Raw genomic sequence first — 25,900 nt, forward strand, 5'->3', positions numbered from 1 at the left:
TTGCTAACAAACTCTACTCTCTTGGTAGTGCTTTTATCTAGATATTCTAAAAAATTACTTTTGCATTTCAGACAGTGGCGTTAGTTTGCCTTACCCTTTAGTGTCCTCCTTGTTTATTGGGCATTATGGGGGATTCTGTGAAACACATTTTCCCAAGGAAAATACTGGAAGCATACAGCAAATTAAAGGCTGTATCTGTGGTCACTAAAAGCCAGTCTTTTAAGCCATGCCTTCTATATAGCTGTTTTTACTGGGTATGGTGAAAATAACTATAGCAGGGGTCCTCAAACTACGGCCTGCGGGCTGGATACGGCCCCCCCAGGGTCCTCAATCCGGCCCCCGGTGTTTACAGACACCCCCCCCCCCCCCCGCCCCCGGGTATTGGGGGGGAAACCAAGCAGCCGCAGATGGCTGCCTACCACTTCATCTGTGCGCCGGTCCCCTGTCTAAAAAGTTTGAGGACCCCTGAGCTATAGAATAGAACTCTTTCCTGAGAAAACATTGGTCACTGTTTTGCACCTTGAGAATTTTACTTCTACAAATTAAATATACTCAGTTCTTGCATGGTTTCAGATTACCATATGCTCATCTCTGTATGAAACCTGCTAATACTAGTTGAATTTTTTCTGTCTAACCTTCTTAACTTGAGCTTGAATAGGAGTTTGCATTATTACAAGTAATTTTGTTGGGTTAAACAGTGTCTTACCTGTCACATTTCATAATCTTGTTTTCAGGTGGCTTGAAGCTGACCATTTTGTCCCAGTTCTAGAGTTCTGAGGGGACTGGTTCATTGTCCTACTCAGATGTCATTTTCTGTGACCCCACTCCTGCCCACTTAATTATCTTGTGTTCAAGACTATCTATCTGCTATCTGTTTGAAAGTACTGTAACTTAATACCTCTTGCATTTGTGTAAAATGTGTCTTGGCAAGAAGTTTCAGATGCTTAGTTAGTTGAGTGGTCATATCTGAATGATTCAGGCTTAGTTTCTTAGCAAGTTATTTTGCTCTTTATGCCCAGCATCTTCTGTTTTAAGGCTGGAAAGGAGGGTAGACATAAGAACTCAGAGCTACATAAATGGAAATGGGCAGCTTGCAGTGGTCTTGTACAATAGACCAGATGTCTGTCCGCAAAGTTTTAAAACAAGTTTGTGCCACTGGTCTACTCTTAACTGCCATGTGTGAACAGAGGTGAAAAAGGTAGTACTAACTGTTGCTGTTACCTGTTTTCAATGGATGTTCTTGATGGTAGTTTGTTAAACGCATGGGATGAAAAATTGTATCTTAATAATGGCTTTCTGGCTTCTTTGACTAAACATAAATCTGAAAGTATCGAACTTTCCATTATACGTGGGATTACCAAAATGCCAAATGGCTAGGCAGGCCTAATGAGTAGACTGAATGCACACTGAGGGAATGATGATACAGTAACTACACAGGAATCAGTGGGTGCTTCTTTGGTGACCTCTTTAGTTCTACTGTTGTAATTGATTTTACAAGATTTATTGGTGTAGACTTGGTGTTGAATATGCAGTTGAGAGTATATGAAGAAAACTCAAATAAGGAATTTTTCTTTGCTTAAAAAGCATCTGTTTGTAAGTAATTATTAAATACTAATGCCTTAAGTTCTTTAGAAATTATAAATCTAATTACATATTCAAGGTGTGAAAGTAGAGTGATTTAATAAATGTATAAACTAAAGGAGCAGAAGAGGACCTTTCAACTATTGTGGGTTTAAAAATCTCACAGCTTTCCCAGTGGACTAAGTAATATATCCATGTGTATTAAGTGCAGTTATTATTATAATAGCATGCACAGGGAAATACCATATTACATACATTAATACAGTTGAAATTAAATTTGTGTCGTCTTAGGTCTCCATCCTCCAGGCCCTCCTTTAGCAAGGCCTATTCTTCCGCGAGAAAGAGGAGTTGTGGATAGAGTTATTGAATATTTGGTTGGTGATGGTCCTCAGAACAGGTAAAATGTTGTTAAGGAGACGCCCAAGCACTTAAGAGACAGGAAACTTCTTAACATTGTTTTTTTAAGCCAGCTGTGTCAAGGTCAAAAGAATTTGTCCAAAATTTTCCTAATGAACTGGCCTTTATCAGGGCTCCACTTGAAATCTTTTTGTAGGAAAAATGGTAACATTTTGGCAAAATTAGTATCTGCTTTAGATGATATTATAATGTGACACAAAAATCTGCTTGAGTGGGTGAATTATATTTTGAACTAAAAAAAATATATTTATCTTAGCAATTCAGCTTTATTACCATTATAAATGCTTTCAGGTTGCCTTCAGAACTGTCTAAACGTATCAGGGTTTCCATGTTAACCATGGTCACTTTTCACATTGACTGTATTCTAATGAAATAGAAACTTAATTTGGATGTTATTTTCTGACAATGCTGATATTAAAAATATGTTGAACTTTGACATTTAAATTGTAGCTAAGAATATTTCACTGTGCTTAAACCAACTTTAAAAACTATTGTTTATGATCCTTTAAAGCAAACTAAACCTGTACGTTAATTTGACTGTGGAAATTGTTTTAAGAATAAATATCTAAGCTATTGGTCAATATCTAAGGTAAAATGCATCTCATTCAGTGTGTTATTATGTAGAGGTATGTAATTATATATTACTTCATATTTTCTAGGTATGCCCTTATATGTCAACAATGTTTTTCGCACAATGGTATGGCTTTGAAGGAGGAGTTTGAATACATAGGTAAGAACTAATCTGTGGTAGACTCTTATTAGTTGGCTTATGTTTTATAACTAACATGCATCATACTTCATTTTGGTTGCAGTTAAATACTTAACAGACACTGTGAAATGCCACTTTATATGGGAACAGTTTTATGGTAACTTATTACTCTGTATCTTAAGATTTGCTTCAAGACTTAGAGAAATACTTTATTGCAACCTTCGGGCCAAGGATTTTATGTGTAGAAAACTATTCAGTAGAAATAAGCCTCCTCCAGTACATCCCTGAGAATTGCTACTGGCTATGAATGGTTCTCAGAAGGGTTTTATACTGAGAAACTATCTGACATTAAAGTGTGCCTCTCTTACCGGAACTTAAACAAAATTTTGCTTTGGCAAGAAGATCTTCGGGAGGTATCGGAAAAGGAGTGGGAACAAGCCCTAGGGGGCTATATGTGAATTTATGGCTGACAGTAACTTAAGACAGACACAGCTCTTTATTGAACGCAGATGTTTTATTTTGCCTCCTTTCTACCACAAGTTTAAGCTTGATGCTTAAGAAATGAGGGAATCTTGGATAAATCTTTATTTCTTTTGGTTTTGCTTAATTTTGAGTGAGTATACAGCATTGTAAGAATAAACTGAACGTTTCCTGTGGAACCGAAGATAGATAGTCTCTATGTCATCTTAGCTCAAGTTCGCAGTTCAACTGTGCAAGAAATTGCTGTTTCCCCTTTTGTCTTGATGGGGCTAAATATGCATTTAACTATTAAGTGGTGTCCAGTACATCTCCAGAACAAAACTACCTTTTCTTACTTAAGCGCCACTGGAGCAGAATGCTACTCAAAAAGCAGAGTGAGACATACCTTGCAGAATCCATAGCATCTCCTTACTCAAAAGAGTGAGGAAAGTGGCATCTGTAGGGGGGGGAAAAAACCCCTAATAATCTGCCAGCTTAATTATTTTCTAGGAAAGAATAGAAGAACACTGTGTGGCAACATCTGGAGGTGTTGAGTTGTGTTTTGTTCATTGTGGTCAAATCTTTCACAGTGGTGGGCAGTACTCATAAGTGCAGCAGAGCTGCAAGCAAACAGGTTTTTAAGGAGCAAATGTATACTGAAGTTAAAAATGGAGCTATATGGAACAGCTTGCATAATTTGATAGAAGTACTCTCAGGTACAGAGTCACTTATTTAATTATCTGTTTTTAGTATTTTGGACAGTCAGAATGTACTGTAGGAATAAAGATGAAATGTGACATTAATTAGAGAGGCTACTTATTAAGTGTGCTTTTGTATAGCATTTAGGTGTGCCTACTGCTTTTTCCTGAATCCTGCAAGAAAAACTAGACCTCAGGCTCCACGACTTCCAGACTTCAGTTTTGAAAAAAAGCAATCTACAGAACTGCCATCTGAAACTCAGCCTAGAGAGATAAAGCCCCAGGAGACTCAACAGACAGAAGGTATGTGCTAACCTCATGAAGTCTGCTCTTTTTTAATGTGTAATGAAATCCCCCCCATCATGTAGTGTTCTATTGGACAAGGTTTTTGATAAGAGTAAGAACAACTGAAGAACTCAAAACACTGGAACAAGCTTCAAAGTGAGGTGGTTGATGCCCCAAGCCTGTCAATGTTTAGGAGGTATGTGGATGATGCCATTAACATGCTTTAATTTTTGGTTAGCTCTGAACTGGTCAGGCAGTTGGACTGTAGTTATCATTAGTTCCTTCCAACTGTGAAAGTCTAGTCAATTCTAACTTCATAGTGGGTGTAGTTAATATTACTTCAGTTCTTGTCCCTGCTTCTAGTGTAGTTGATACTATTGTCTTCTGTCAGTCTTCTGTCCTGTACCCTAAAATTTCTTCATATTAGACCATGTCTCATGCAAATGATGGCATGACTAAACCTTTCATGGTAATGTTACTGATAACTATTTCTGTAACATACTTTTCTATCTGTTTAAGAAGGGAGTATGTTCCAAAGTGGTTAAATTTCACTGTGTTCAGCAGGTCATTTGATTGAGGTGTGTTGGAATTTTTGCCTTTGTTCCTTTTGGTGTTTTCCTCAGGGCAGGAAAATCTAGTAAAACTGCCTTGTTTAATTTCAGGGAGTTCAAAGACAAATTGTCAATTTGAATTTAACATAGTTCCTTTTGAGACATTTTATAGTCTGCAGATACAGTAGGCATCTGGTGTACAGCCAACAGGAAGATGCAGTGTTTTAAAAACCTCCAGAAACTGTAATTTCGAAGCAGAGAATCTCCAGTTAGATATGCTATTGAGTACTTAATGGGACTATGTTGGTTTAAGCAGGGATCATGGGGGAAAACTATTGAGTAGTGTACAGCCTTGAGATTCAGGCTAGAAACATGTCAGCTGTGGGAAACTGTCAGTGTGTAACACAGAGAATGTTTCAGCTTGATTATCTTTAACAGGGAGAACAACATGGCATTGGCCTTTACTTACTGGTGTGAGATTGGTAGGGAGGTCGTATCTGACTGTAGCCATCTGTGGGTGGGGTCTGGTGCCTGTGCATTATAGGGAAAACTTAGCTGGTTTCTTTTAATGTGCTATAGGGAGCCCTTACTTTGTTAAAACTATTATTATTAACATGAAAGAAAGACTGAAATCGGATGCATGAGCTTAAGATGATGGAAATGTTATCTTTGCCCTCAAATGATCTGATCATCCTTTTGCAGAGTGGAGGGTAGGTTAGTAGCTTCTTGGCTACTTTTAAAGTTAGAAGGTTCTTAAAGGAAGGGGTTGCTGGGGTCTTCAAAACTGCTTTTTTTCCTCTCTGTGAATCAAAGGGGGAAGCCCTTAAACATGGATATTCAGCTCTGGGGAGGTGTGTGCTTCAAGGGCTGCTGAGTATTATCTCTAACTGCAGTTTCTTAGAGGTTTTGGGAGAGGAGGGTGCTAATTAAGCTGGTATTATCATTGAAGGAAGTGTTTATTGAACTATGCCTTTAATGGGTCTGAGCTGCTGAGTCAGTTTATAGATGTTGTAAAAAATGTAAAACCTTAAGAATTAGTGTGAGATTTTTGTTAGGCACTTAAGATGTAGGAGTGAAAATTCGTTAGGCACTTAAGATGTAGGAATGAAAAATAACTTATTTTCTTGAAAGCACAATTTTACCAAGTATTTAATGATAAAAATAGGATGGTTTTATAGCAGAGAATGTGATTTTACAAATTCATTTTTAACAGTGAAAATTACTTGGTTTTGGTTGGTGTGGTCTGTTACTAATGTGCTGCTTTATTTAAAAACAACAAAAGAAACAACTGTGGGGTTCATTCCCCAGTTACCTCTTCCTGCTAGGAAGAGCAGGTGAAATTTTTCAGAAGAGGCATAAGAAATGTCATAGCAAGAATATAGAGAATATCTTCACTTACAGATGTAGACAAATACTAACATCAGGAAACCAACTTCATCACAATGTTGACAACACATTCAGCTCTTACCTGTAACTCATTTAAACCATAGCTGTATAGCTCAAAGAAACTGCAAGCTAATGTGATACAGAAGTGCTATAAATATTTTTTTACCAGTCAGCTACTTTTACTAATGAGTAGAGCATGAAGCTGAATCTTTTTCAAGTTGTGTGCTCATGCAGTGATAAGCATGTTACATGCAACTCCTGTGGATAAGAGATCTGAAGAACGGTTATGGGGAGTGCTGTTGGCACTGAACCTTGAATTTTTTTAATCCTCTGGAAATACAGAGTCATCAACTGTCAATCTGATGCAAATTACAGGCACAAATGTTCCCTGTTCAGCAGAGCAACTTGGGAAATTGTAGTACCAGAATGAAGCAATATACTTCAGTTCTTTTATTACCTTTTTCTTAAGTGGCTCAATCTTGAATATTTTTCATCAAAGGGTGGTCAGTTCTCCTGTGTACTTCTGTTAAAAGTATTAATGTTTGATTCATGTTAAAGCTGACAGGAACCACTCTTAACCTCTTGATTAATTTTGCCTTGCCTATATTGGGTACAGTTATGCTGTTTTTTTTATTCAGGTTTAGCATTTAGCAATGTTTTGAAGGTTGAAACAAAATTAGATTGCTTCATTGTCTTGTGGTAGATGTCTGGTGCTGATGTTTGGAGGTCTTTATTAGATGTCTTTTGAACCTAAGATTTCACCACGGTGGTCAGCACTTCATGGAAACAGCTTTCTGTGTTGTCTCCAGAATTTAATGGAATTCCTTGTCCATCTTGATGAGATATTTTATGATGACTTAATGCTTTGTCACTCTTAAGGATTCTTGGAATACAGCAACTGCTACTGTGTTTGAAAGGACTTTCATTTAAAAGGCAGATGGAGAAACTTGGTTTGTTCAACAGAAAGGTTCACAGTAATGCTGTCCTTGAGAAATAATGGTGCTTCAAGCATGTACTTATTTAATGAGTCCTACCAAAAGTAGAGCTTGGCTTTGGGCAAATGTTATAGATGGCACAGAAACTTTATCTAGGAACAAAACCGGCTGAGGACAGAGGACTGAAATAAGCCTGAGTATTTGCTCTTGTCAGACTGGTCTGAGTTTAGTTTAGTGGTTGTTTGTGGTGGTGTGTGTTTTTTTTTTTTTTTTTTTTAGATGGGACTGGAGGCATTTTCTGTTTCAGAGATTTGGCTTGCCTTTTTGCTAAATATGCTTTGTTTTCATAGGACAGCATGAACCTGCTATATTTTCTGTAAGCCATTGTTTCTTTTCAAAGATGTGAGTTTCTGCCTGCTGTGCTCTTACCTTAGTGCAGCTAGTATGCCTAGAATTCAGTGCTTTCTCAAGCAAGACATGGGTCAAGTCGCCTTGAGTTTAATGACTTTGGAAGCATGTTCTTCTGGTTTAAAAATGTATTATGTTCCAGTCTATCACAGTTCAGTTTAGCTGAACAACATAGCTTCTGTTTTTGGTAGGATGTAAAGGGTAGGGGGAATCAAATGCTATTGTTGGGTGGCTTTTTCAAAGGCTTCATAATAGCCATGAACACAGACTACTGTGAAGCATGTGTTCCTTAAAGATGTTTCAGACAGGTGGCATTGTAGGAAAGTCTGCCCTGATGGGGAGCTGCAGTAATAATGAAAAGTTGGCCCAAAGGTCTTGAAAGTACAAGCAGCTATATTTTAGTGCAGTTATTTTATACCATTTCTTGTGAATTGCTGCGTAAGACATATATCTTCTACTTAAAACATAATGCTGCATCACTTAATTTTCACTGGTTATGCAGTGAAATATTCTCTGGAGCAAGAGGGGTAGCTGACTACTTACAATGTGATGTACATATGCTTTTTAAGTACTAAGCAGGAGTGTTGGGGGTGGGGTGGGTGGGGAAGGAATTGCCGTAGCCAGGAGCAGGTTTAAAGTTGAATTGATACAGCTCTTAAATTTACCTCAGGCCAGCGTAGGGCTGTGTGCTGTTGAGATCATGTATGAGTAGCTACATTCTTCAGTTAAATCATGGATTAAATATTAATCATCAAGGACACTAATTTTCTTCTGTTATCTCTTAAGTTGATGGTCAGGAACTTTCTCTTGTTAGCTGCTGCTCTTACAATGACTTAAATCATGTAATATTGAGATCAAGTTGACTTTAGGCAAGCTTTCTGTTAATCTGTGTATTTAAAATGGAATCACTGGATATGCTTAACAAAGGTTGGTCATGCTTATAGTTGGAAGTAGTAGCACCGCTTACTGTGATTGCCCTGACTACTCATTTAAAGGACCTACTCTTCACTTCCTTAAAACTTCGTCAAACTTTAATAATTAGACCAAAATTCTCTATGTAAGCTTGTTTTAACTGTATGTTCTGGAGTGTTTCAGGAGTTTCACGAAGTTTGATCAAGAAAAAGGTGAAAGGAAAAATCATACTAGTACCTGACAATTTTTTGTTAGAGAAGCAGTGCCTCATACCTATTAGTAGAATATAAAAATGAAACTAGCATCCTTCTCCTGTGCATTTGGATGTAGACAGTTAGGACATGCACTCAGTCTGGTTTTTTCCTTTTCATTAGAAGCTTCTGTTTGCTTCTGCTAGTGGCTCATTGTCCCTGGGGCTGTCCTCAAACACACTGCAGATGCTCAGCATCCTTCTGATCAGACTGAATGAATAGTCTCTTCACCTCGATCAGACTGAGAACGGGTCACTTCTGAGTGCTGATCATCATTCAGTTGAGGACTGCAGGACTGAAATTCTGCAACTAAGTAATGGCTGGGCTGCGCTACAAATGATTTGAGAGGGCATGGAGTTTTCTTCTTTACATGCTGTACTTTTCTTTGACTTGAGCCTGAACAGCAGCTGTAATGAAGGAATGTAACTCAAGTGTGGAGGGTTTGTAGCAGGAAAAGGCACAAACTTATTCATAGAATTTGAGGCTGAAGAAAAACCACAGACAAGACAGAAAGAAAATTGACAGTTTGGAGATAAAGATTGAGCACAGGCTGGGATGGGATCAAGATGGAAATTTAAAAGTAGGAAGGGAGAGTGGGATAGTCTGGAAAGAAACCGGGAACATTATTTGCTTGGACAGAAGCGGGAGGATTGACCATCTGACAGATGACTCCAGAGAAATTTTGGAACAGGAAGCCAGGGCAGGTGTTGAGCAGCCCATGATTGAGAAGGTAGGAAAGAAAGCTGAATCAGGAGGTAGGTCAGCTGCAAACTTGATAAGATGGAAGATCAAGTCAGGAAGAAATGGAAAAGCTGGGTTGCACTGAGCAGTGTGGAGTAGAGCCTGGTACAAGCTAGATGGAGCTGTGTAGGGGAAGAAGGGTCTCGAGTGCTTGGTGACAGATAGCAGTTGTGTCAGGTCAGCTGGACCAAGGGTGTGTGCAGATACTACTCTTCTCAGTTGTGACTTGAGAAGCCAGAGCAATGATTCTAAAACTCTCAGCCAGCCTTGTGAATATCAGCCTGAAGCAGCCTGACTACGTTCAGACACCGAACATGTTTTGGTAAATATGAACAAGTAGTGTTCCTCAGGGGTTGGTATTGCCACTGGTGCTGTTCAAAATCTTTGGCGACAAGGACAGTGGGATTGAGTGCATCCTCAGCAGGTTTGCCAATGACACCAAGCTGTACGTTGCAGTTGACATGCTGGAGGGAAGGGATTGCCATCCGGAGTGACCTTGACAGGCTTGAGGCAGAGGGGCCCATGCAAACCTCATGAAGTTCAAGAAGACCCATGTGCAAGGTTCTGCATGTGAGTCAGGGCAATCCCAAGCACAAATACGGGCTGGGCAGAGAATGGGTTGAGAGCAGTGCTGAGGAGAGAGCGACTTGGGGATGTTGGTGGAAGAGAAGCTCAACATGGCCTGGCAATGAGTGTTTGTAGCCCAGAAAGCCAGCTGAATCCTGTTTGGCATCAAAAGAAGCATGGCCAGCAGGTCAAGGGAGGTGATTCTCTCCCTCTATTCCCCCCTCATGAGACTCCCACCTGGAGTACTTCATTCAGCTCTGGGACCTCCAATGTAAGAAGAACATGGACCTGTTGGAGCAAGTCCAGAGTAGGGCCATGGAGATGATCAAAGGACTGGAACCCCTCTCCTATGAAGGCAGGCTGAGACAGTTGGGATTGTTCGGCCTGGAGAAGAGATGGCTCCAGAGACCTCTTGCAGCGGCCTTCTAGTACCTCAAGGGGAACTACAAGAAAGCTGGAGAGGAATTTTTTACAAGGGCATGGAGTGATAGGACCAAGGGGTAATGGCTTTAAACTGAAAGAAGATAAATTTAGATTAGACATAAGGAAGAAATTCTTTACTGTGAGGGCGATGAGGCTGCCCAGAGAAGTTGTGTGGATGTCCCATCTCTGGAGAAGTGTTCAAGGCCAGGCTGGATGGAGATTTGAGCAACCTGGTCTAGTGGACGGTGTCCCTTCCACTAGCAAGGGAATTGGAACTAGGTGATCTTTGAGGTTCCTTCCAACCCAAACCATTTTATGATTCTATGAAATTACAATTGTTTGATAAGGCTAACATTTTTGAGCTGTAACTTGGCATCACTTTTGCAAACTGTCTTTACGGTGTGCTTTAATGCTGTATAGTATTGACTAATACCAATAAATAAACTGCCATCAATAATATCATTCTACAGTACCTTGTGTCCTCTAGTGCAACACCTAGTGTTCAGTTTTTCAGTGCTTATGTCTACTTCAAAATGTGACTGTCTGTTATTTCTCATATGCTACTAAAATCCTGTTGTAAATTCTAGCTTCATCTCATTAGAGGTAGTACTTAGGATAACTATTTTTGATCTTCAAAATATGCCTATTATCAAAGAAACTACCATCCCAGATTGAGAGTAAAGATACTCCTCTGTATCCTTTCCAAGTTTCCTGTGGGAAGTCTGAGAATATGCAGTAACTAACTTTGGCTGTTTTGAAATGTTGAGAACTAGATTGTTCTAATTCTTTTTTTCTGGTTATCTGGCTCCTTGTGTTTAAAGTAGTTTCCGCCAAACAGAATGTTTGAGTGCTGTGTATGGGTTGAACTCTTACAGAAGAAGCTGTACAGTTGGTAGAACTTCCATTATCAATCATAAAGAAGCTGAATTACCATCATGTCTTATTTCTGACACTCTCACATAATGAACAAGCTTAGAAAGGTGCTGTTGAAGGTGAACATATACAAATAATGCATAATATTTTCATAATGGGATGTAAACTATTTTCTGTAGTATTTTCCTTTTTCTTAATTTTTACATGTTTTACCTATGACCATCTTGTTAGAAAAATAAAATAAAATAGCTTTCAGCAGTTGAGTGCTTCATGCAGTAACATGCAATGACAGATTGCAGAATGTTGGTACATTTGCTTTTTAAGAATGTTAGCTACCTCTTCACTTCTGGAAATGGGTGATTTTGTAATTTTTCTTCTCACAGAATCTGAAGAAGACATGGCCCAGATCATCGAGACAAATGAGACAGATGGTAAAGCTGCAAGTTCTGAACAGCTAAATGATAAGCTAGATGAAGAAGAAGAAAAAGAGGAAACAGAAAACATTTCAACAACTGAAGACTCTATTTCGGAACCTATATCAACTGAACAAAGTAAAGAATCTTTAATGAAAGCAGAATAAAATACTCCCAAGTGCCTTCTGTAGCTAGTTTTTAGCTTTGTTCATGCCTGTTATTACTATTCAGGTGAGCTTTTTTTTAATGGTACAACTTAAAAACCTTGCTTGAGCTTAAACTGCCTCAACTTCCACAGTATGTCAATTGTGTATAAAAGTGGGTATTGTAAATTAAGCATGTGTCTTTAAACACACAGAATGTATAGTTGGTTGAAGTCTAGCAGTTGTAGCCATTGTTCAGTTTGCATATTTAAAAATTTAAAAGTATAAGGTTTGCTAAGGGTGGCCTATAATTTGACATCTCTTTAGCTGTCATACATAAAGAACAGTTACTGGCAGCAACTGACCTAGTAAGTCTGGTCTAGTGAACTTAAGATAATTTTTAATGCTTCCCTATTAAAATGAGTTGAGTACATTTTAAATACAGTTGTTTACAAGCTAAAGTGTCCTCTGACATTTGACTTAAGCATATAGAAGTGTCATTACAGTGGTGTTACTGTTTTTCATTGTCTAACTTTTTGACAGAATTCAGTTAAACGGCACTCAGATAAATGGCATCTCCTTTGGTATTTGCATTGCAGATAAACCAGAGGCACGTACATACAAAACTGTTTTGTGTTTACATAAAATATAGAAAGTCTCTGCACTTGATTGTACTTGAATACAAAGCACTATTTATACCTGTACAATAATGACAAGATATAAGTGAATTTTGTGCCTTTGTGTATTTTGTTAAAGGAAAATAAAGACATCTAGCAGCAGTACTTGCTTTGTGATTCCTAAAACCAAAGATAATTTCTGTTCTGCTGTATGCAGCTCTTCTGCAGTCACTTTGTGGAAGTTCAGAAGGAATCTGACACTTTAAAAGGAATGTGTCCATATGTAGCTAAGGTGGCTTTGCTGGAATAGAAATAGATCCCTGATCAGCAGGTGAAGTGCATGTGCATTTGCCAAAAGACTTTCCTAACTGTGCCTGTGTTGATAGTATTTGTTGTTACAATGAATATTTGCTGCTGGATTGCTGAAACTGTACTTTTTTATTGTGTAGTTTTTGAAGCTAAGGACACTTGTTACACATTTCATGTTAAACACAACAGTTGGGAACCTGGACTAGAATTTTTCTGGTGCCTGAAAGTGAGGTACCTAAATCAGATTTGATTTTTTTTTTAGAAATAAATGCTGAACAAGTGTAGCTTGATTAATTTAGTAGTACTGCTAAAAATTGTGTGTCATGTTCTCTGTCTACCCTTGCTATATGGAAAGAAGGAGAAACTTCAAAACCATTTTTTTAATCCATAGCCTTGTTCCCAAAATTAACTGGTTTTACAGTATGAAGGCAGCAAAAAGCTAAAACAGAGTAGCTCAAAAGCCCTCTACAAGAAAAACATGTTTCTAATTGACCTTAGTATCCATGTCTTTATATGAGACACAATAATTACGTGAACAGCAATGTTTAATTTTCTTTGCCAAACATACATTTTATTTTCTGATTCTTTGGGGTTAGTTTAGAAGCTCAACTGTTACATCAGTCAGAATAAAGTTTATTCTGAATTTAGATGAACGAGGAAATTTTTTTCTGGTTCACTAACTAAATTGTAATTCATACTTTAATTAGTAGTCTTAACAGACAGAATGTAGCCATGTGATTAAAGGAGTACTTGTAGGTGTTTGGCTATATTTATATAAATAATTAGCAAAAACATCTTGTAGGTGACTGTCTTTAGTTGGGAATACAAAGAAAATGGTACCTTTCCAAATGTCTCATACTGTAGGACAAGTACTGGGTATGAAGTGATAGGGGAATGCATTCCTTAATATTTTAAGAAAATGTATTTTATATTTCAGAACTTTAAAAATAATTTTGCCTGAAAGGTGCCAAAGCTTAGTCAGTGTTTTGTAAGGCTTTCAGATGTTTATCTCTACATTGCATTTTGTACCTCACTAATTTATCTGTTCAAAGGCTAGAATTATCACAGGATACTAATTCAGTACAATAAGTTGCTGGATATGCTTACATTATAAGCACTAAACCCAAGTATAATTTGATGTTATGGTCCCTCATATGGGATATGAATATGTGAATTGCTGTCATTTTGGAAGTCAAGATTACTCTAGGCCCATGTATTACTTCCTTTTAAAAATTTGTATTTTAAGTGCCAGGCTTTCTGTAATTTTAGGTCCTTCCCATGACAATCAACCACTGAGCTGTAATGCATATAATATCTATTGAACTGATTGAGAAAATAATCTGTTGATATTGGAGCTATATATGAGTTTTTTCATTAGCCTGGAAGATGTCTATCTTCAGATGTCCTGCTTTTGTCAAGGAAACTGATGCTTCTTAGGTGGTTAGGCATCTAAATTTTTTTGAAAAGGGAGACTCAGTGTTTGGTATGGGGTGGGGAGTTGTTTCTCCCAATATTCTCAAATGTGACATTAGCAACATGCCCCAGGAATGATTAATATTTTCTGTTTAATATGAATTTTAGAGGAGGGGAGGAATAAATGAGTTTTAAGCACATGGCAGAGTGTTCCTGAAAGACTTCAATACTAAAAAGTGTCCAAGCAGTTGTTCCCATTAATTACTTCAGAAGGCTTAAAAATGTTAAGGATGCCCTGGTATTTTGGTAGAGAAAGATCTATCTTTAACTTCCTAATTTTTCCAAGTTTTAAAGCAACTATAGTAAATGAGGGTAGAGGGTTAATTAATCTGTAAATTAATTCAGGCTCAGGGAGATACATATGACAGTAATAGACTCTGGGCTTTCCTCAATTTACAGTAAGCATTCACTGTTACTCCTGCCAAGTATGTGTGCCCCTGTCCTGATTTGCATGTGAGAAGAGGATTCTGTTTCTGCAGCAGTTGCTTCTTGGCTTCTGTCTACTGGAAGTGTGGCTATAGTAAAAGATGCCTGTTCCAACAGGAATTGAATCAAAAATCAAAAAATACCCGTCAGCAAGCAGCACTAGCCACAGTCAGTCCTGTCTTTGTAACACCAAGAGGAGGAGTACATAGAGCAAAAAGGTACAGCAGTTGTCAGTGATATGTAATCCAATTGCAGACCAACACTCTAAAGATGAGATGGAAGAAAGTAGGGGGCAGAAAAAAACCTGTTTTGTTGTCTTCTAACTTCCTAGTATATACTTGAATCTTAATTTTTTTCCAAAGTACTTAAGCCTGCTCCTGTGAAAAATCTCACTTCTGAGGGATGTTATGCAAGTCCCCTTTCTTCTTGTGGCCTGTATAAAAAGCAAAATTGAGCGGGGTAGTAAAGAAATACTTGGCAAACTTGTGGTGCCATGTTTTTATTGCTTCTGAAATATTGTAATTGCAGAGATCTCCTTCTATTCAAATGCAGTTTATGTACTAGAGAGGAATTATCTGGGCTGTGCGAAATCTGCCACAAAAGACAAATGAGTGTTCTAGTTAAAAATAAATTAAAATGAGTCAGTTGGTCAAATTTAAGTGTTACTAAGCCTGCAGAACAGGGGAATGAGGGAATGTTGCTTCAAATTCTAATACTTATTCTAAAGAATACCACCATTACCCTTAGACATTTTGACAGAAATAGATAATTTAGTGTAGTCCTAGTATGAAGATGGTTTGCCTCAAAGCTGTTCAGCCCACACACAGGAAAAGCAGAAGCTCACAAGGAAGGGTGAACAAAGCTGATGTGGAAACTGACGACTTACGGACTGGTCTGGAGGTTATCAAAAGCACGTAACTAGGGGTGTGTATGTTGGCCTTGAAGTTGGTTGAACCCCACGTGGTGCATGAGTAGAAACTAATGGATTTAAAGAAAAGAGTGACGGGGGTAGGGAGAATGGTTTTGTTGTCAGAACAAGGTCTTAAGAGATAAAGAAAAGAGCTTGAAAAGATTTTCCAGAAAATGTTGCAGGGTTTGGCTACGTTGTTTGTATTAGGGATATGTCTTCCATATGTTCACCTATATACTACAAAGATACATGAGGCTCACTACACCAGAGATCTGGGCAGGTTTGCATTTATCTATTCGAGAAAGCAATTAAAACATGAGATGCTGAGATCTGAGGCATAGAGGATGAATGCAAACCTGTGACTGTCCAGTGTATAGGAGACTGTATACAAGACATATCCCTAATACAAGCCAATTTTAAAAAAGGCTACAAATACAAGTGCATAAATGCTAGGAGGAAAGTACATTTTGCATGAATAAACGCATTCAGTTTCAATGGAAGTTTGAAAGTTTGTAATAATTTAGACACCCTTGCAGGAGGCATTAGGTTTAAAATGGAGTTTGAGGGCCAGTAGGAGATGACGCTGTCACCAATGGCTTTCTAATGGTGTGTGCCTTTCCTGTTTTCACTTAATGTATTAAATGACAGGTTCTTTGTGATTGTTTGTGGAAGAGATTTTTGGTTGTTGTCAGAAAGCTCTGATTCACTTAAAAGAAAGTGTTTGTGAAACTTAATTACTGATCTGTGGCAAAGCTCCTCTCTTCTAGGTTTGGTCAAGTTTGTGGAGGGTGATGAAGGTGAGGAATTACAACCTGACTCTTTTAATGCTAATGTTTCTGGGGAGCTGATTAGCATTGGGCTGGTGGCGTAGTGCATAGTAATGCACCAAAGCTGTCAGAGGACAAACTGTAAACTTCCATCAGAAATGTGCTGTAGTTGAGATTGTATCTGGTAGTATGAAATTAAATGTACTTCATGCTCTGGATTCTGGCTCTTTAGAGGAAAAGGATGGCATCCTGAGTAGTTGGGAATTTCTTAGCGCTTGGTCTTTACTAGGGGTTTCTTTACACAGCAAATAGAATAAGTTAAAATAGTGTTTAGCAATAGAAACTACTGCCCTTCAGCATTAAAAAAAAAAAAAAAGTCCCTTAAGATCCTGAGTCACAAGGAATTTGACTTCTCTTCACCATTGCTTTTGATTTGTGAACCTCTCTGGGGTCCTGTCAGGTCATATTCAATCTTTTCTCTGCAAGAATAAGACCTAGAGAGGTGTATGATGGGCAGGATAGAGAGAAGGGTTTTAAAATGAAATGTATTGATTATACAATAATTTGCTCCCAAACCATGGGGTTTTGAGATTAAAGCAAACACTTCTAAGATTCTTGATAGATTATCTAACTTGGCAACAGTGCAAAATCTCAAGCACTGAATCATAACGTAACCCTTTCAAGGTTGCATAAAATCAATTTGATCATGACTTAATTTTTGCTTAGAGGGGGGAGGGTCCTGACTGATTCTCTTAATACTAGTTATCTTTCTCGCTGTAGTCGCTGTGGGAATAAACCTGCTTCAGGGCTGCCTCTGTATGTACCTGGCATAGTACTGCTAGGATTCTCAGTGAACAATTACTAATGTTTTTCAGGAGAGCTTCATAGGCCTTTGCCACTGTGAAATCATGTATTCTCCTTTTATTGTGTGACAAAAATAATTTGCAAAAGGGAGATTGCAACTGCCAGAGAGAAATACATGCAGCAAAATCCTGAAATAATCAGATATAGGAGAAAACAAGGGGTGCAGATACTGGAGATCTGGCAATTTTGGGTGTTCAATTTGTAAATTCAAATTCATCTCTAAATTTATAACTTCTATTGAAATAATAATTCTTTCTCTCTTTCTCTCTCCATTTTGCTGCCTAAATGAAAATAGAGATGCTGGATTTGTAGAAAACTCAAGCTACAAAGACCTTCCAGCTCTCCTGAAATGGTCTGCCCTCTAATTCTTTGCATCACTTCAAGGAGTTCTGCTCAGTTGATGAAACTTAATTTTGACTTGTTCAGCACAAAGAAAAATATTTTACAAAAACACCAAGAAAATTCCTTTTGAGAAAACTATTATAAATGATGTTTTGGAAGAAATGTGGAAGTTGGTATTTCTTAAGGAACATTTGAACTTGTGGTTTTTGTATATTGAGCTTTTATTATGCAGCAGATCCTGTATATTTATAGTTTAAAGTTCTTATTGTTGTAATAGCCTTGTTGTGTGTTTATGTACTATAGTGTCTTTAATCAGAAGTATCATTTTAATCCTAGCTGTGGCCTTAACCAGTAGTTGCATCGCCTGCAGTTGAAACTCCATTAAAATCAGTGGCAAAGACATGAATTAGTATGTGAATTCTTAAGGTCTAGTAGACTTCATGAAATGTCTGTCTTCACTTTTCTGCTTGTAACTGAGGAAATATTTAAACTTGTGCTCCCCTTCTGAGATGTATTATTTTACCAAATGAAGCAAATTCTAAAGAAATTAAATTATATAGCTTGTTTGAATATATGCAGCCTTTGCTGTGTATGTAACTTTCTGAGGAAAAAACTGATTTTGAAAAAACTATTTAATATTAATCTGATCTGGGTTATGATAATGGCTGGGATAAGAGTCAGGTTGTTCGTTGTATAGTAGTGATCTATGGTTTTGAGGTGATAATTCTGTTTAGTAGTTCATTCTGTGCTGGCTGTACTCAATCAACTTGGATTTCACAGATTTTTTTTTTTTGTTTGTTTTGTTAAGCACCTAATGTGTTACCAAAACAAGGATGAGGGTGTCCCCCCCGCCTCCCCAGCTGGACTGGCATATGTAGGAAAGGGAAGTTTTTCAAGGTTGAGCAGGTTCTGATAAGACCCATTTATCTGTGCTACAACCAATTGTGAGAACTCCTGGCTCATGGCATGGACAGCCAGCTGCCCACCCTCAAAGGTCAGCCTGGCATCTGACTGCAAAATTTGGTGTGTGCACTGAAGTAGAGGCATGGAAAACCTGCCTGGACTCAGTATAAAAAAAATTGTTTGGCAGTTTCAGAGGGAACTGGAGTTGTGAAGATGCTGACTTTGGTTTGTGATTCCATAGACATTTCAGGGTGGGTATTACAGGCTTTATTGTATCTAAATGGTGATTTATGTCCTTATTCCTGCATTATTGTCCACAAGGTACTGCCCTGTGTCACAGGCCTGTATTACCTAATTTTTTCAGACTGTTTCATTTTCATTAGTACAGCTGCTTTAGCTTGTGATCAGTGTACTGCACCTCATTGATAATCTAAGAGGGTATTAGACGTGCAGAAGTGACACCTAACCCTGTCAGTCTGGCTTGATTGACCCCTCAGCTTCCGAAACATGGGTTCATTTTTTTTAAAACCCAAGTTAGCCCGACTTTCATTTTCAGACACATTCTGGGCAGTTTAAAGGTTGGTCGGAATTGAATATTGCTCTTTCAAATTTGGTAATGTATGAGTACAGAACTGTGACCTTTGATACGTGGTAATACATCAACATGACACGAGCAGTAAGTGCAGCAATTACCTTTACTACACTTGAGATTGTGTTTTAGTTCTCATCTTGTAAGCAATTATTTCAGGAAAAAAAGGATGCCTCTAAGTTAAATATATTTTGCAAATAGTGTAAATGCAGAAATTAATCTTTGGGGACTTTTTGATTTACAGGTGAATGTTTTCAAATGAATCTTGGCTTTTAAATTAATGTTGGTTTAGTGATAGAAAGGAGTCTTGTGCCATTGGCTTCTTTCACAATACTTTTTTCTGGGAGAGTTTCTTTAACCCTTTTGGTTGTGTTCTAATGTAATCTGAGTTTCATATTTTGATTTATGGCTAAAGCTGTATCCTGCAGGCAGTTGACATGTCACTGTGTATGTGTTGCTCCCATGATAATACTCTTAAGAGTTGGTTGTGTGCATGATGATAATGCAAGTTTACATGCTTTTAAGTGCCTTTCAGAACACATGAAAGCATCTCAGACCTGCACCACATACTGATTTAAAAGGCTGTTTTAGCTTCTCCAGAAATGTTTCATCTTTTTCCTAAGCAGATCAAGATGCATTTGGTTTAGTTTCCAGGTCTTTTTTTTTTCTTTTCCTCTCACCTGTTATAAATTATTTGGATAATGATAGTGCACAATCGCTGCCTGGTAGGTGCTATAAAAATACAAATCAATACTCCTTGCCAAAGACCATAAAGCCTTGAGAGAGGACTGATAGCAGTTGCAGTTTCTGTTCTGTGGACTGAAAATCAGAATAAAATTACTGTGTCTTTCTGAGCAAGGAACTGAGTAACCATTAAATGGTGACTTTCTCCCAATGCTGTCTGTCATGACCAAAACTTGAATGAATAACTTGAAGTAGAACTTCTTGTTCTTCTAAAATACCTGCTTCCTCAGCAGGCCCAGCACTAAGCAGTGTCGGTGTGCTGGAGATAGGCACTGAACTTAATTCAGGAGCTGGGAAAATGCTTATTTTGTGCTGTACTGAGGTGGAATTGTTTTCTTTTATTTATACATTCTGGAATGGTTTTCTTTTAAGCTGTCAAAAATCTGAACCCCTAGTCCACAGTACGTTTTGGCCATACTGGGACGCTGGCACAGGTGGCAGCTGCCCCAGGTGGCTGCTGTGGGATGGGGACTGAGTGGAGCCTGTCGCTCCGAAAGCTCCTGTGAGAAGGGTGAGTGCTTTCCCTAGAGCGGCTTTCTCTTTCGAACTCGTGGCTGTGCAGATTGCTCCCTTGTACATACACACTAGTTTTAGACTGATAATAAACTTAAAAACTTTTCTATCATGAGTTTCATGGAAGGGGGTCTCTAACAGAATTTCTCACTTTTTTTTTCTAGTAACAGAAAATTCTTGACTCTCTGTGGTGGTATTTGATGTCTGGGAGGAAAAGCAGATGAAATACATTAGATCATCGCATAAATTACTCCTAATCACGCTCTTGGCTATACAAACTATTTTGCAAAGCCACAAGGAAGGTGCTGCCTGGGAAACTGTGTGAACAAGAAACACGACAGAAACACGTTGCTTTCAACCTGTACCGTGTAAGGGCACTTGGGCCCTTAACTCCTTCAAAATAATAAAAAAACCCCAACAGTCAAACTTTTTTGTATACTTTCATTAAATTTTAAATGTTAATAGTACTAACTTATTTTGGACACCCCCCCCCCCCCCCTACTTCTGTGCAGTGTTTTCCATTAAAAAGTGTAAATAGTGTGTATGTGGGTATCTTGAATCTATGCTGCAGACTTCGCAGATGCAGATGGTTACAACAGCTTGGTGTGGAAGTTTGTTTTTCCACTGAGGTTTCGTGTTTGTAGGAAGTTCCTTACAGTGAAAGGATGCCCTTGTGCAGGTGGGTGACTCCATTGCAGAGAAGTGCATTTGTTACTTGGCTGCAAGTAATGAGCAAAACAATGGCAAGTGCCATGTCATTGCGTGTCAATATTTGATGATTGTTTGCTCATGCTGAATTTATTACTTCTGGTAACAACTTAGGCATCTTTAGTTCTCTGTATTGTATATTATTAACCATTTTTTAAAGAACTGACAACACTGGTGTTCCCCAGCAGTAGAATCCCTTTTATAATACTTGGAAATATTTCCTTTTTCTCATATTTTACAGAAGGGAGTGAAGGTAATTTTTTCCCCACCATTCCTGCTGCCGCAATGTGACTAGAAGTACTTATTTTTCAAAAATGCTAGGGTTTTTTATTGTTTCAGCTATTTGACCATGTCAGTGTGTTGCTGGGGCTTTTTTAAAGAGAGAGTGAATGACAGCCTGGTTGCGGAATGCATTTTCTTTATAAGGCTTATCTTAAAACTTACTGGTTTGCAGTGGTGAAATCCCCTTGGGAGGAGTTTGTTGGATTATTGAACAAATGGTGGGCAGCTGACGTGTAATGGAAAGTACTCGACTAAGATTGTGTGCAACTTATTGTGAATACTCCTGATACATTATAATAAGGCGTTATGTTCATCTAATTCATGAATTCTGATCTATTTGATTTTAGAATCTCAGACTGTGTTACAAGTGTAATGATTCTGAGAGCTGGAATATTGTTAGCCATTGTGAACAGTACTGCAGGAGTCTCTGGATGTATAATGTGATAGATGCAATTTTGTTTGAATTTTTTTTCCAAGGCCAATTTAATTTTGATTTATTTGCCTCATTAACCCAAGGATTCAGAAAATTGAATGCCACCTGAGTGAGGTATTATTAACACTAGTGAAATATCTTCAGAATTGCTCCGTGCTTATAAATTGGTCTTTTGAAAGCATTTTAAAGGCATAATGATACTGTAGTGAAAATGTACAGCATCGTTTAAAAATTGCAAAATGCTTATTTGATTTCTGAAATAAGACTGGGTCACCTGACTTAAATATATACTGATCTATTATTTATGCTTTGAAAATAGAGCTGATAAAAAGCATAAGTGTTCTTGATATTATATTTTGTCATATCTAGCTAAAAAGATTGAAATCCAGAGAAACAATTTTCTGAAGAAATGAAATAGTATGCCCTCCTGAACCCCTGGGGAAAATAGCCTCTCTGTTCGCTGAGAATATGAAGCAGTAAAACAGTATAAGTAAAACAGACAGCTCATGTCACATTCCTATTTGTACAGTCTGGAATGATGTTTTAAAAATATTTTCTAGTTATTTTTGATAAATAAATGGTGCAAATAACATCTGCAAACCAACCCTGCTGATGTAAGATTTTTCAGATCAGATTTGTTTGTCAGTGAAAGTTCAGAAAATTGCTTTGCAAAACTAAAGTTGTATAACTCCCAAAAATATGCATAACAGATGTACAAGAATGTATCTTGCTCTCCTTTTGCCTTCCCTCAAAGAAACCAATGCTGATTCTCCATTATCTTTGCTTCTGAGCTCAGAAGGTAGCTGGACAAAATTATCAAATATCAAAAAGCTGAGCTGCTAAACACAGATGTGTTTATAAGGTGTTAAATAGCTGAGCACTTGACATGGGTAGCAGGGTGCCCAGCTACCCTTTACGAACAGTGTATCCTGGCTAAAGCCTTGAGATTTTCCCCCTGAGCCATTCATTAGTGCCCCACTGAAAACCAAGCTTATGGTTATAAGGGCCTTCCACAGGTGGTGCACATTTGGTCAGGGGGTATAAAGGATGTGAGTGTGTTGCCTGCCTGTTGCTTTCTGCAGGTTCTTCCAAAGGCTGGCACGCTTGAGGATGAGGAGAAGTTTCTCAGAGTCCTTTGGCTTTCAGAAGCGCACCCTTCAGCGCAAGGATGCTGATGCCACTCTAATTTCCTTCACTGATGCAAAAGCTGAGATGGAAAAAAAATCCCTGGGCAGCAGGGTTGAAAAATCCAATGTCATGGCTCTACAAACGCCCCGTTGCCCAAGACTGGCCAAGGAAGTGTGTGTCTGTACCTCTCCGAAAACATCACTTGTTGAGGGAGTGGGCTTTGGGCTACATTTGGGGGCTGTATGCCTTCAAGGCCGCCTTGTTATGCTTTGGACTTCTGTTCTCTACAGAGTTGGTTAAAGCCAGCTTTAATGATATTTTTGTAAAGATTCTCGGTCAGTGGACTCTTATCTCAGGCTAAATTCTGTGATACATCCACAGAATACAAAATGCGTGTATTTTGTAAACATGTATGTATTTAATAAGGACCAAAATAAACTTTTGTTTTTATTTTACAGCATTTACAAAAATAATCATTTAAACTCTTCCCTCTCAGCTTATGCTGCACTGGAGTATTACCGGGTGTTTTATTGTAATACCTGAACAAAAAATAGGGTGTACTAGATTAATAACATTTAATAGAGTGGATCTCTCTTCATTGAATGAAAAACGTCTTGGGCAGGGAGTTTTTGTCAAGGTCAGGGCTAGAATTCTAGAAAGGTTAATTTTTGTGTTATGATTGTATGTGTTCAATGTCATACATAGTGGTGGTGATAATCGTGGTGAGATCATGACACTGTTCAAATAATCTGAATGGATACTTCTGTACAGCAAATATAAGAAGGAATGGACATGGTAATATTAAAGTCCTAAAAAATTTAAGCATTACTAATCCACCCAAGATTCATTTCAGGTTTCTCTTTGGAAAAAGGCTCAAGTGCTTCAGTACAACATGATTTGTCTACCAGTAGTTTTTCATCTATTAATGACAAGCACATTATGTATAGCCATGAAGGGACATCACCATGATTTTATTGAACTTGACTTGATTGCATCATTTATTTCCTCAGAAATCTTTTTCTGTTACGATGCTTGTCCAGGTAATTATGAATTGAATTACTTGTTTAGTGTTTTTGATATAACAGTTAATGGTTTCTTTAATACTTGGTTAAAAGTTCCTTGGCCATAGGAAATGGGTGTCATTTTTCCATGTGAGGTAGAAGGCCAGGAGATCTTGGAGAGAGAAGAGGCACTGTTCAGTTGTTTGCTTACTGTCTTCTGTGCTGAAAGTATGCTAAGACTGCAAGGTAACAATTTTTAATTTTTACTTGCTGGAGTTCCAAGGAATGCCTCTAGAGAACTTAATTGAATGATTCTGTTTTTACCGAATGAAAAAGATACTGTGGGTGTGAGGACATGACACACAGACAGGAAGAAAAGAACAAGGCACTGAAATAACCCCAACCAGTCTTTGGGCTGCTTCCTCCCAGGCAGGGGGATCATAGCAAAGAGGGATGTCTGTGGTTCTCCTGGAAGCACTTCATGCTGGGGCAGACTGTCCTCTGGGATTTGAACTGACTGCTGCAGGACATGTCACTCTTCTATACAGGCAGGAGCTTGGCCATACTTGATAGTCAAGTTCCAGTTATAATTAATAAGAGGTAATAAGATATCTCTATAGATGATATTATACTAGAAAGGTGATATGCACTCTTAGAAGCAATAGAAGTATTAACTCTGTAGCCAAAACCACTACTGAGACTTGAATAATTTATTGAAGTGTCTATCAATAGTATTTATAAAGTCTTACGGACAGTCTGACCTATACTTAACTCCTTGGTGGCTCAAGTAACAGGCAGAGGAGCTAGAAATGGTTAAAGAGCTGAGCGGCACAGTAGAGGATCTACAGAGGGTTTTGGTGGGTCCCATTTGCTAATAATCTGTCAAAAGTGATTAAATCCTCCAGGAGTTTTATTCTTGCCCACCCTTAGCCTACTTGCTGGGAGAGCAGGGTGGGAAAGAGAAAGCCTTGAGGCTGGGCAAGTGTTGTTTAGCAACAGCCGAAACATTGCTGTGTTATGCTGTTTTAGCCGCAAATCCAAAACACAGCATCAGAGGGGCTGCTATGAAAAAGTTAACCCTATCCCTGCCAGATGCTATACTGGCAGTTTTGAATTAGCTTGGATACTCTTAACGAGGTTATATATGGAAACTGCATCTGACTGGAGAAGGTTGGTTGATGCCCATAGTTTCAAGTCAGCTGGCAAACTTCTATTAGAAAAAAAAAACAAACCCAACACAACTGTGTAAAAGTTACTGCAGAAGAGTATCTCAGCCAGGAAATCACAGGAAGCTCTGGGAAATGCAGTTGCTAGGGGAAGAAGCCCTCATATGTCAACAATTACATGTTATTTGTGGTGGCTATTCCGGTATGAGAAAGTGTTTGCACTGGACAAATATAAGTTTCTTATCCTGCAGTGGGAAAATGCAGGCCTTGACTCTTTGTTTTGCATGTGACGTAATTACTGCTTTTTGTTGAAACATTTAAACAGAAATGAGCAAGAAAATTTCTGAAGCCTGTTAACAGCAAAACTGAAGCTGTGCCAGACTCAGGCTTCTCTGCACTGTGGAGACCTCCTGTGCCTGTCTGTGCACGGTGGAGCACATCTGAGGAAGCTGGGGGCTACCAACAGCAGCTACTGCTGGTGTAGTGTTGCCTCAGTAGCATGAAACTCCCAAGAGGAAGGTGTGCCAGTTTTGACTCTTGATGCTTGGCCAATGTCCAGCTTCATGCTAGCATGCCTTTGCTCTTTGCAGGAGTACTTATAAATAGTGTCTTGAAATGGCAGGAGCTGTCTTTAGCTCTTAAGAGCGGACAGCTGGGAGTGTAAAGACACACACACACACACACACTTCCCTGTTGCACAGCACTTGTGCCCTGTTTGCAGCAGGGGCAGCCCACTCCCTGCCATCTGGGAGTCCTCCGCTTTTCAGGAGCGAGTGGCTAAGCCTGGTGCTGGGTGAGTGCCCTTTTGGCTAACTCCAAAGGCTTGTTCCCCATGGTTTCCCCTTGGTTTGGGCTTGCGCTTAAACAATGAGAGTGCCTAAACAAATTGACATCTCCCTTCTGCTCACCTCAGCCTTGAGTAACAAATGTGTTGAGAGTTAAATCAACTGCAATAGACATGACAATTCTAGAG

At 38.5% G+C, this 25,900-nt stretch overlaps 1 protein-coding gene across 8 annotated transcripts in view; it reads left to right on the top strand.

Annotated features, from left to right (window-relative positions):
* LNPK (lunapark, ER junction formation factor) overlaps positions 1 to 23,220 on the top strand; it is a 170,881-nt gene extending 147,661 nt beyond the window's left edge. For 4 of the 8 annotated variants that reach the window (XM_055811338.1, XM_055811340.1, XM_013298865.2 and 1 more), the window contains exons 10-13: positions 1,873 to 1,978; positions 2,658 to 2,728; positions 4,006 to 4,167; positions 11,580 to 12,534. In XM_055811338.1, coding sequence (XP_055667313.1) covers positions 1,873 to 1,978; positions 2,658 to 2,728; positions 4,006 to 4,167; positions 11,580 to 11,776 — 536 coding nt within the window. In that variant the 3' untranslated portion in view covers positions 11,777 to 12,534. Of the gene's footprint in view, positions 1 to 1,872; positions 1,979 to 2,657; positions 2,729 to 4,005; positions 4,168 to 11,579; positions 12,535 to 17,413; positions 17,861 to 20,373 lie in introns of those variants that run through there. The other 4 variants (XR_003554309.2, XR_003554310.2, XM_027786329.2 and 1 more) reach the window with 4 other exon arrangements.
* Positions 23,221 to 25,900: the final 2,680 nt, after the last annotated feature.

This window comes from Falco peregrinus, chromosome 8, assembly GCF_023634155.1.
Source record: "Falco peregrinus isolate bFalPer1 chromosome 8, bFalPer1.pri, whole genome shotgun sequence".
NCBI classification, from domain to species: Eukaryota; Metazoa; Chordata; class Aves; order Falconiformes; family Falconidae; genus Falco; species Falco peregrinus.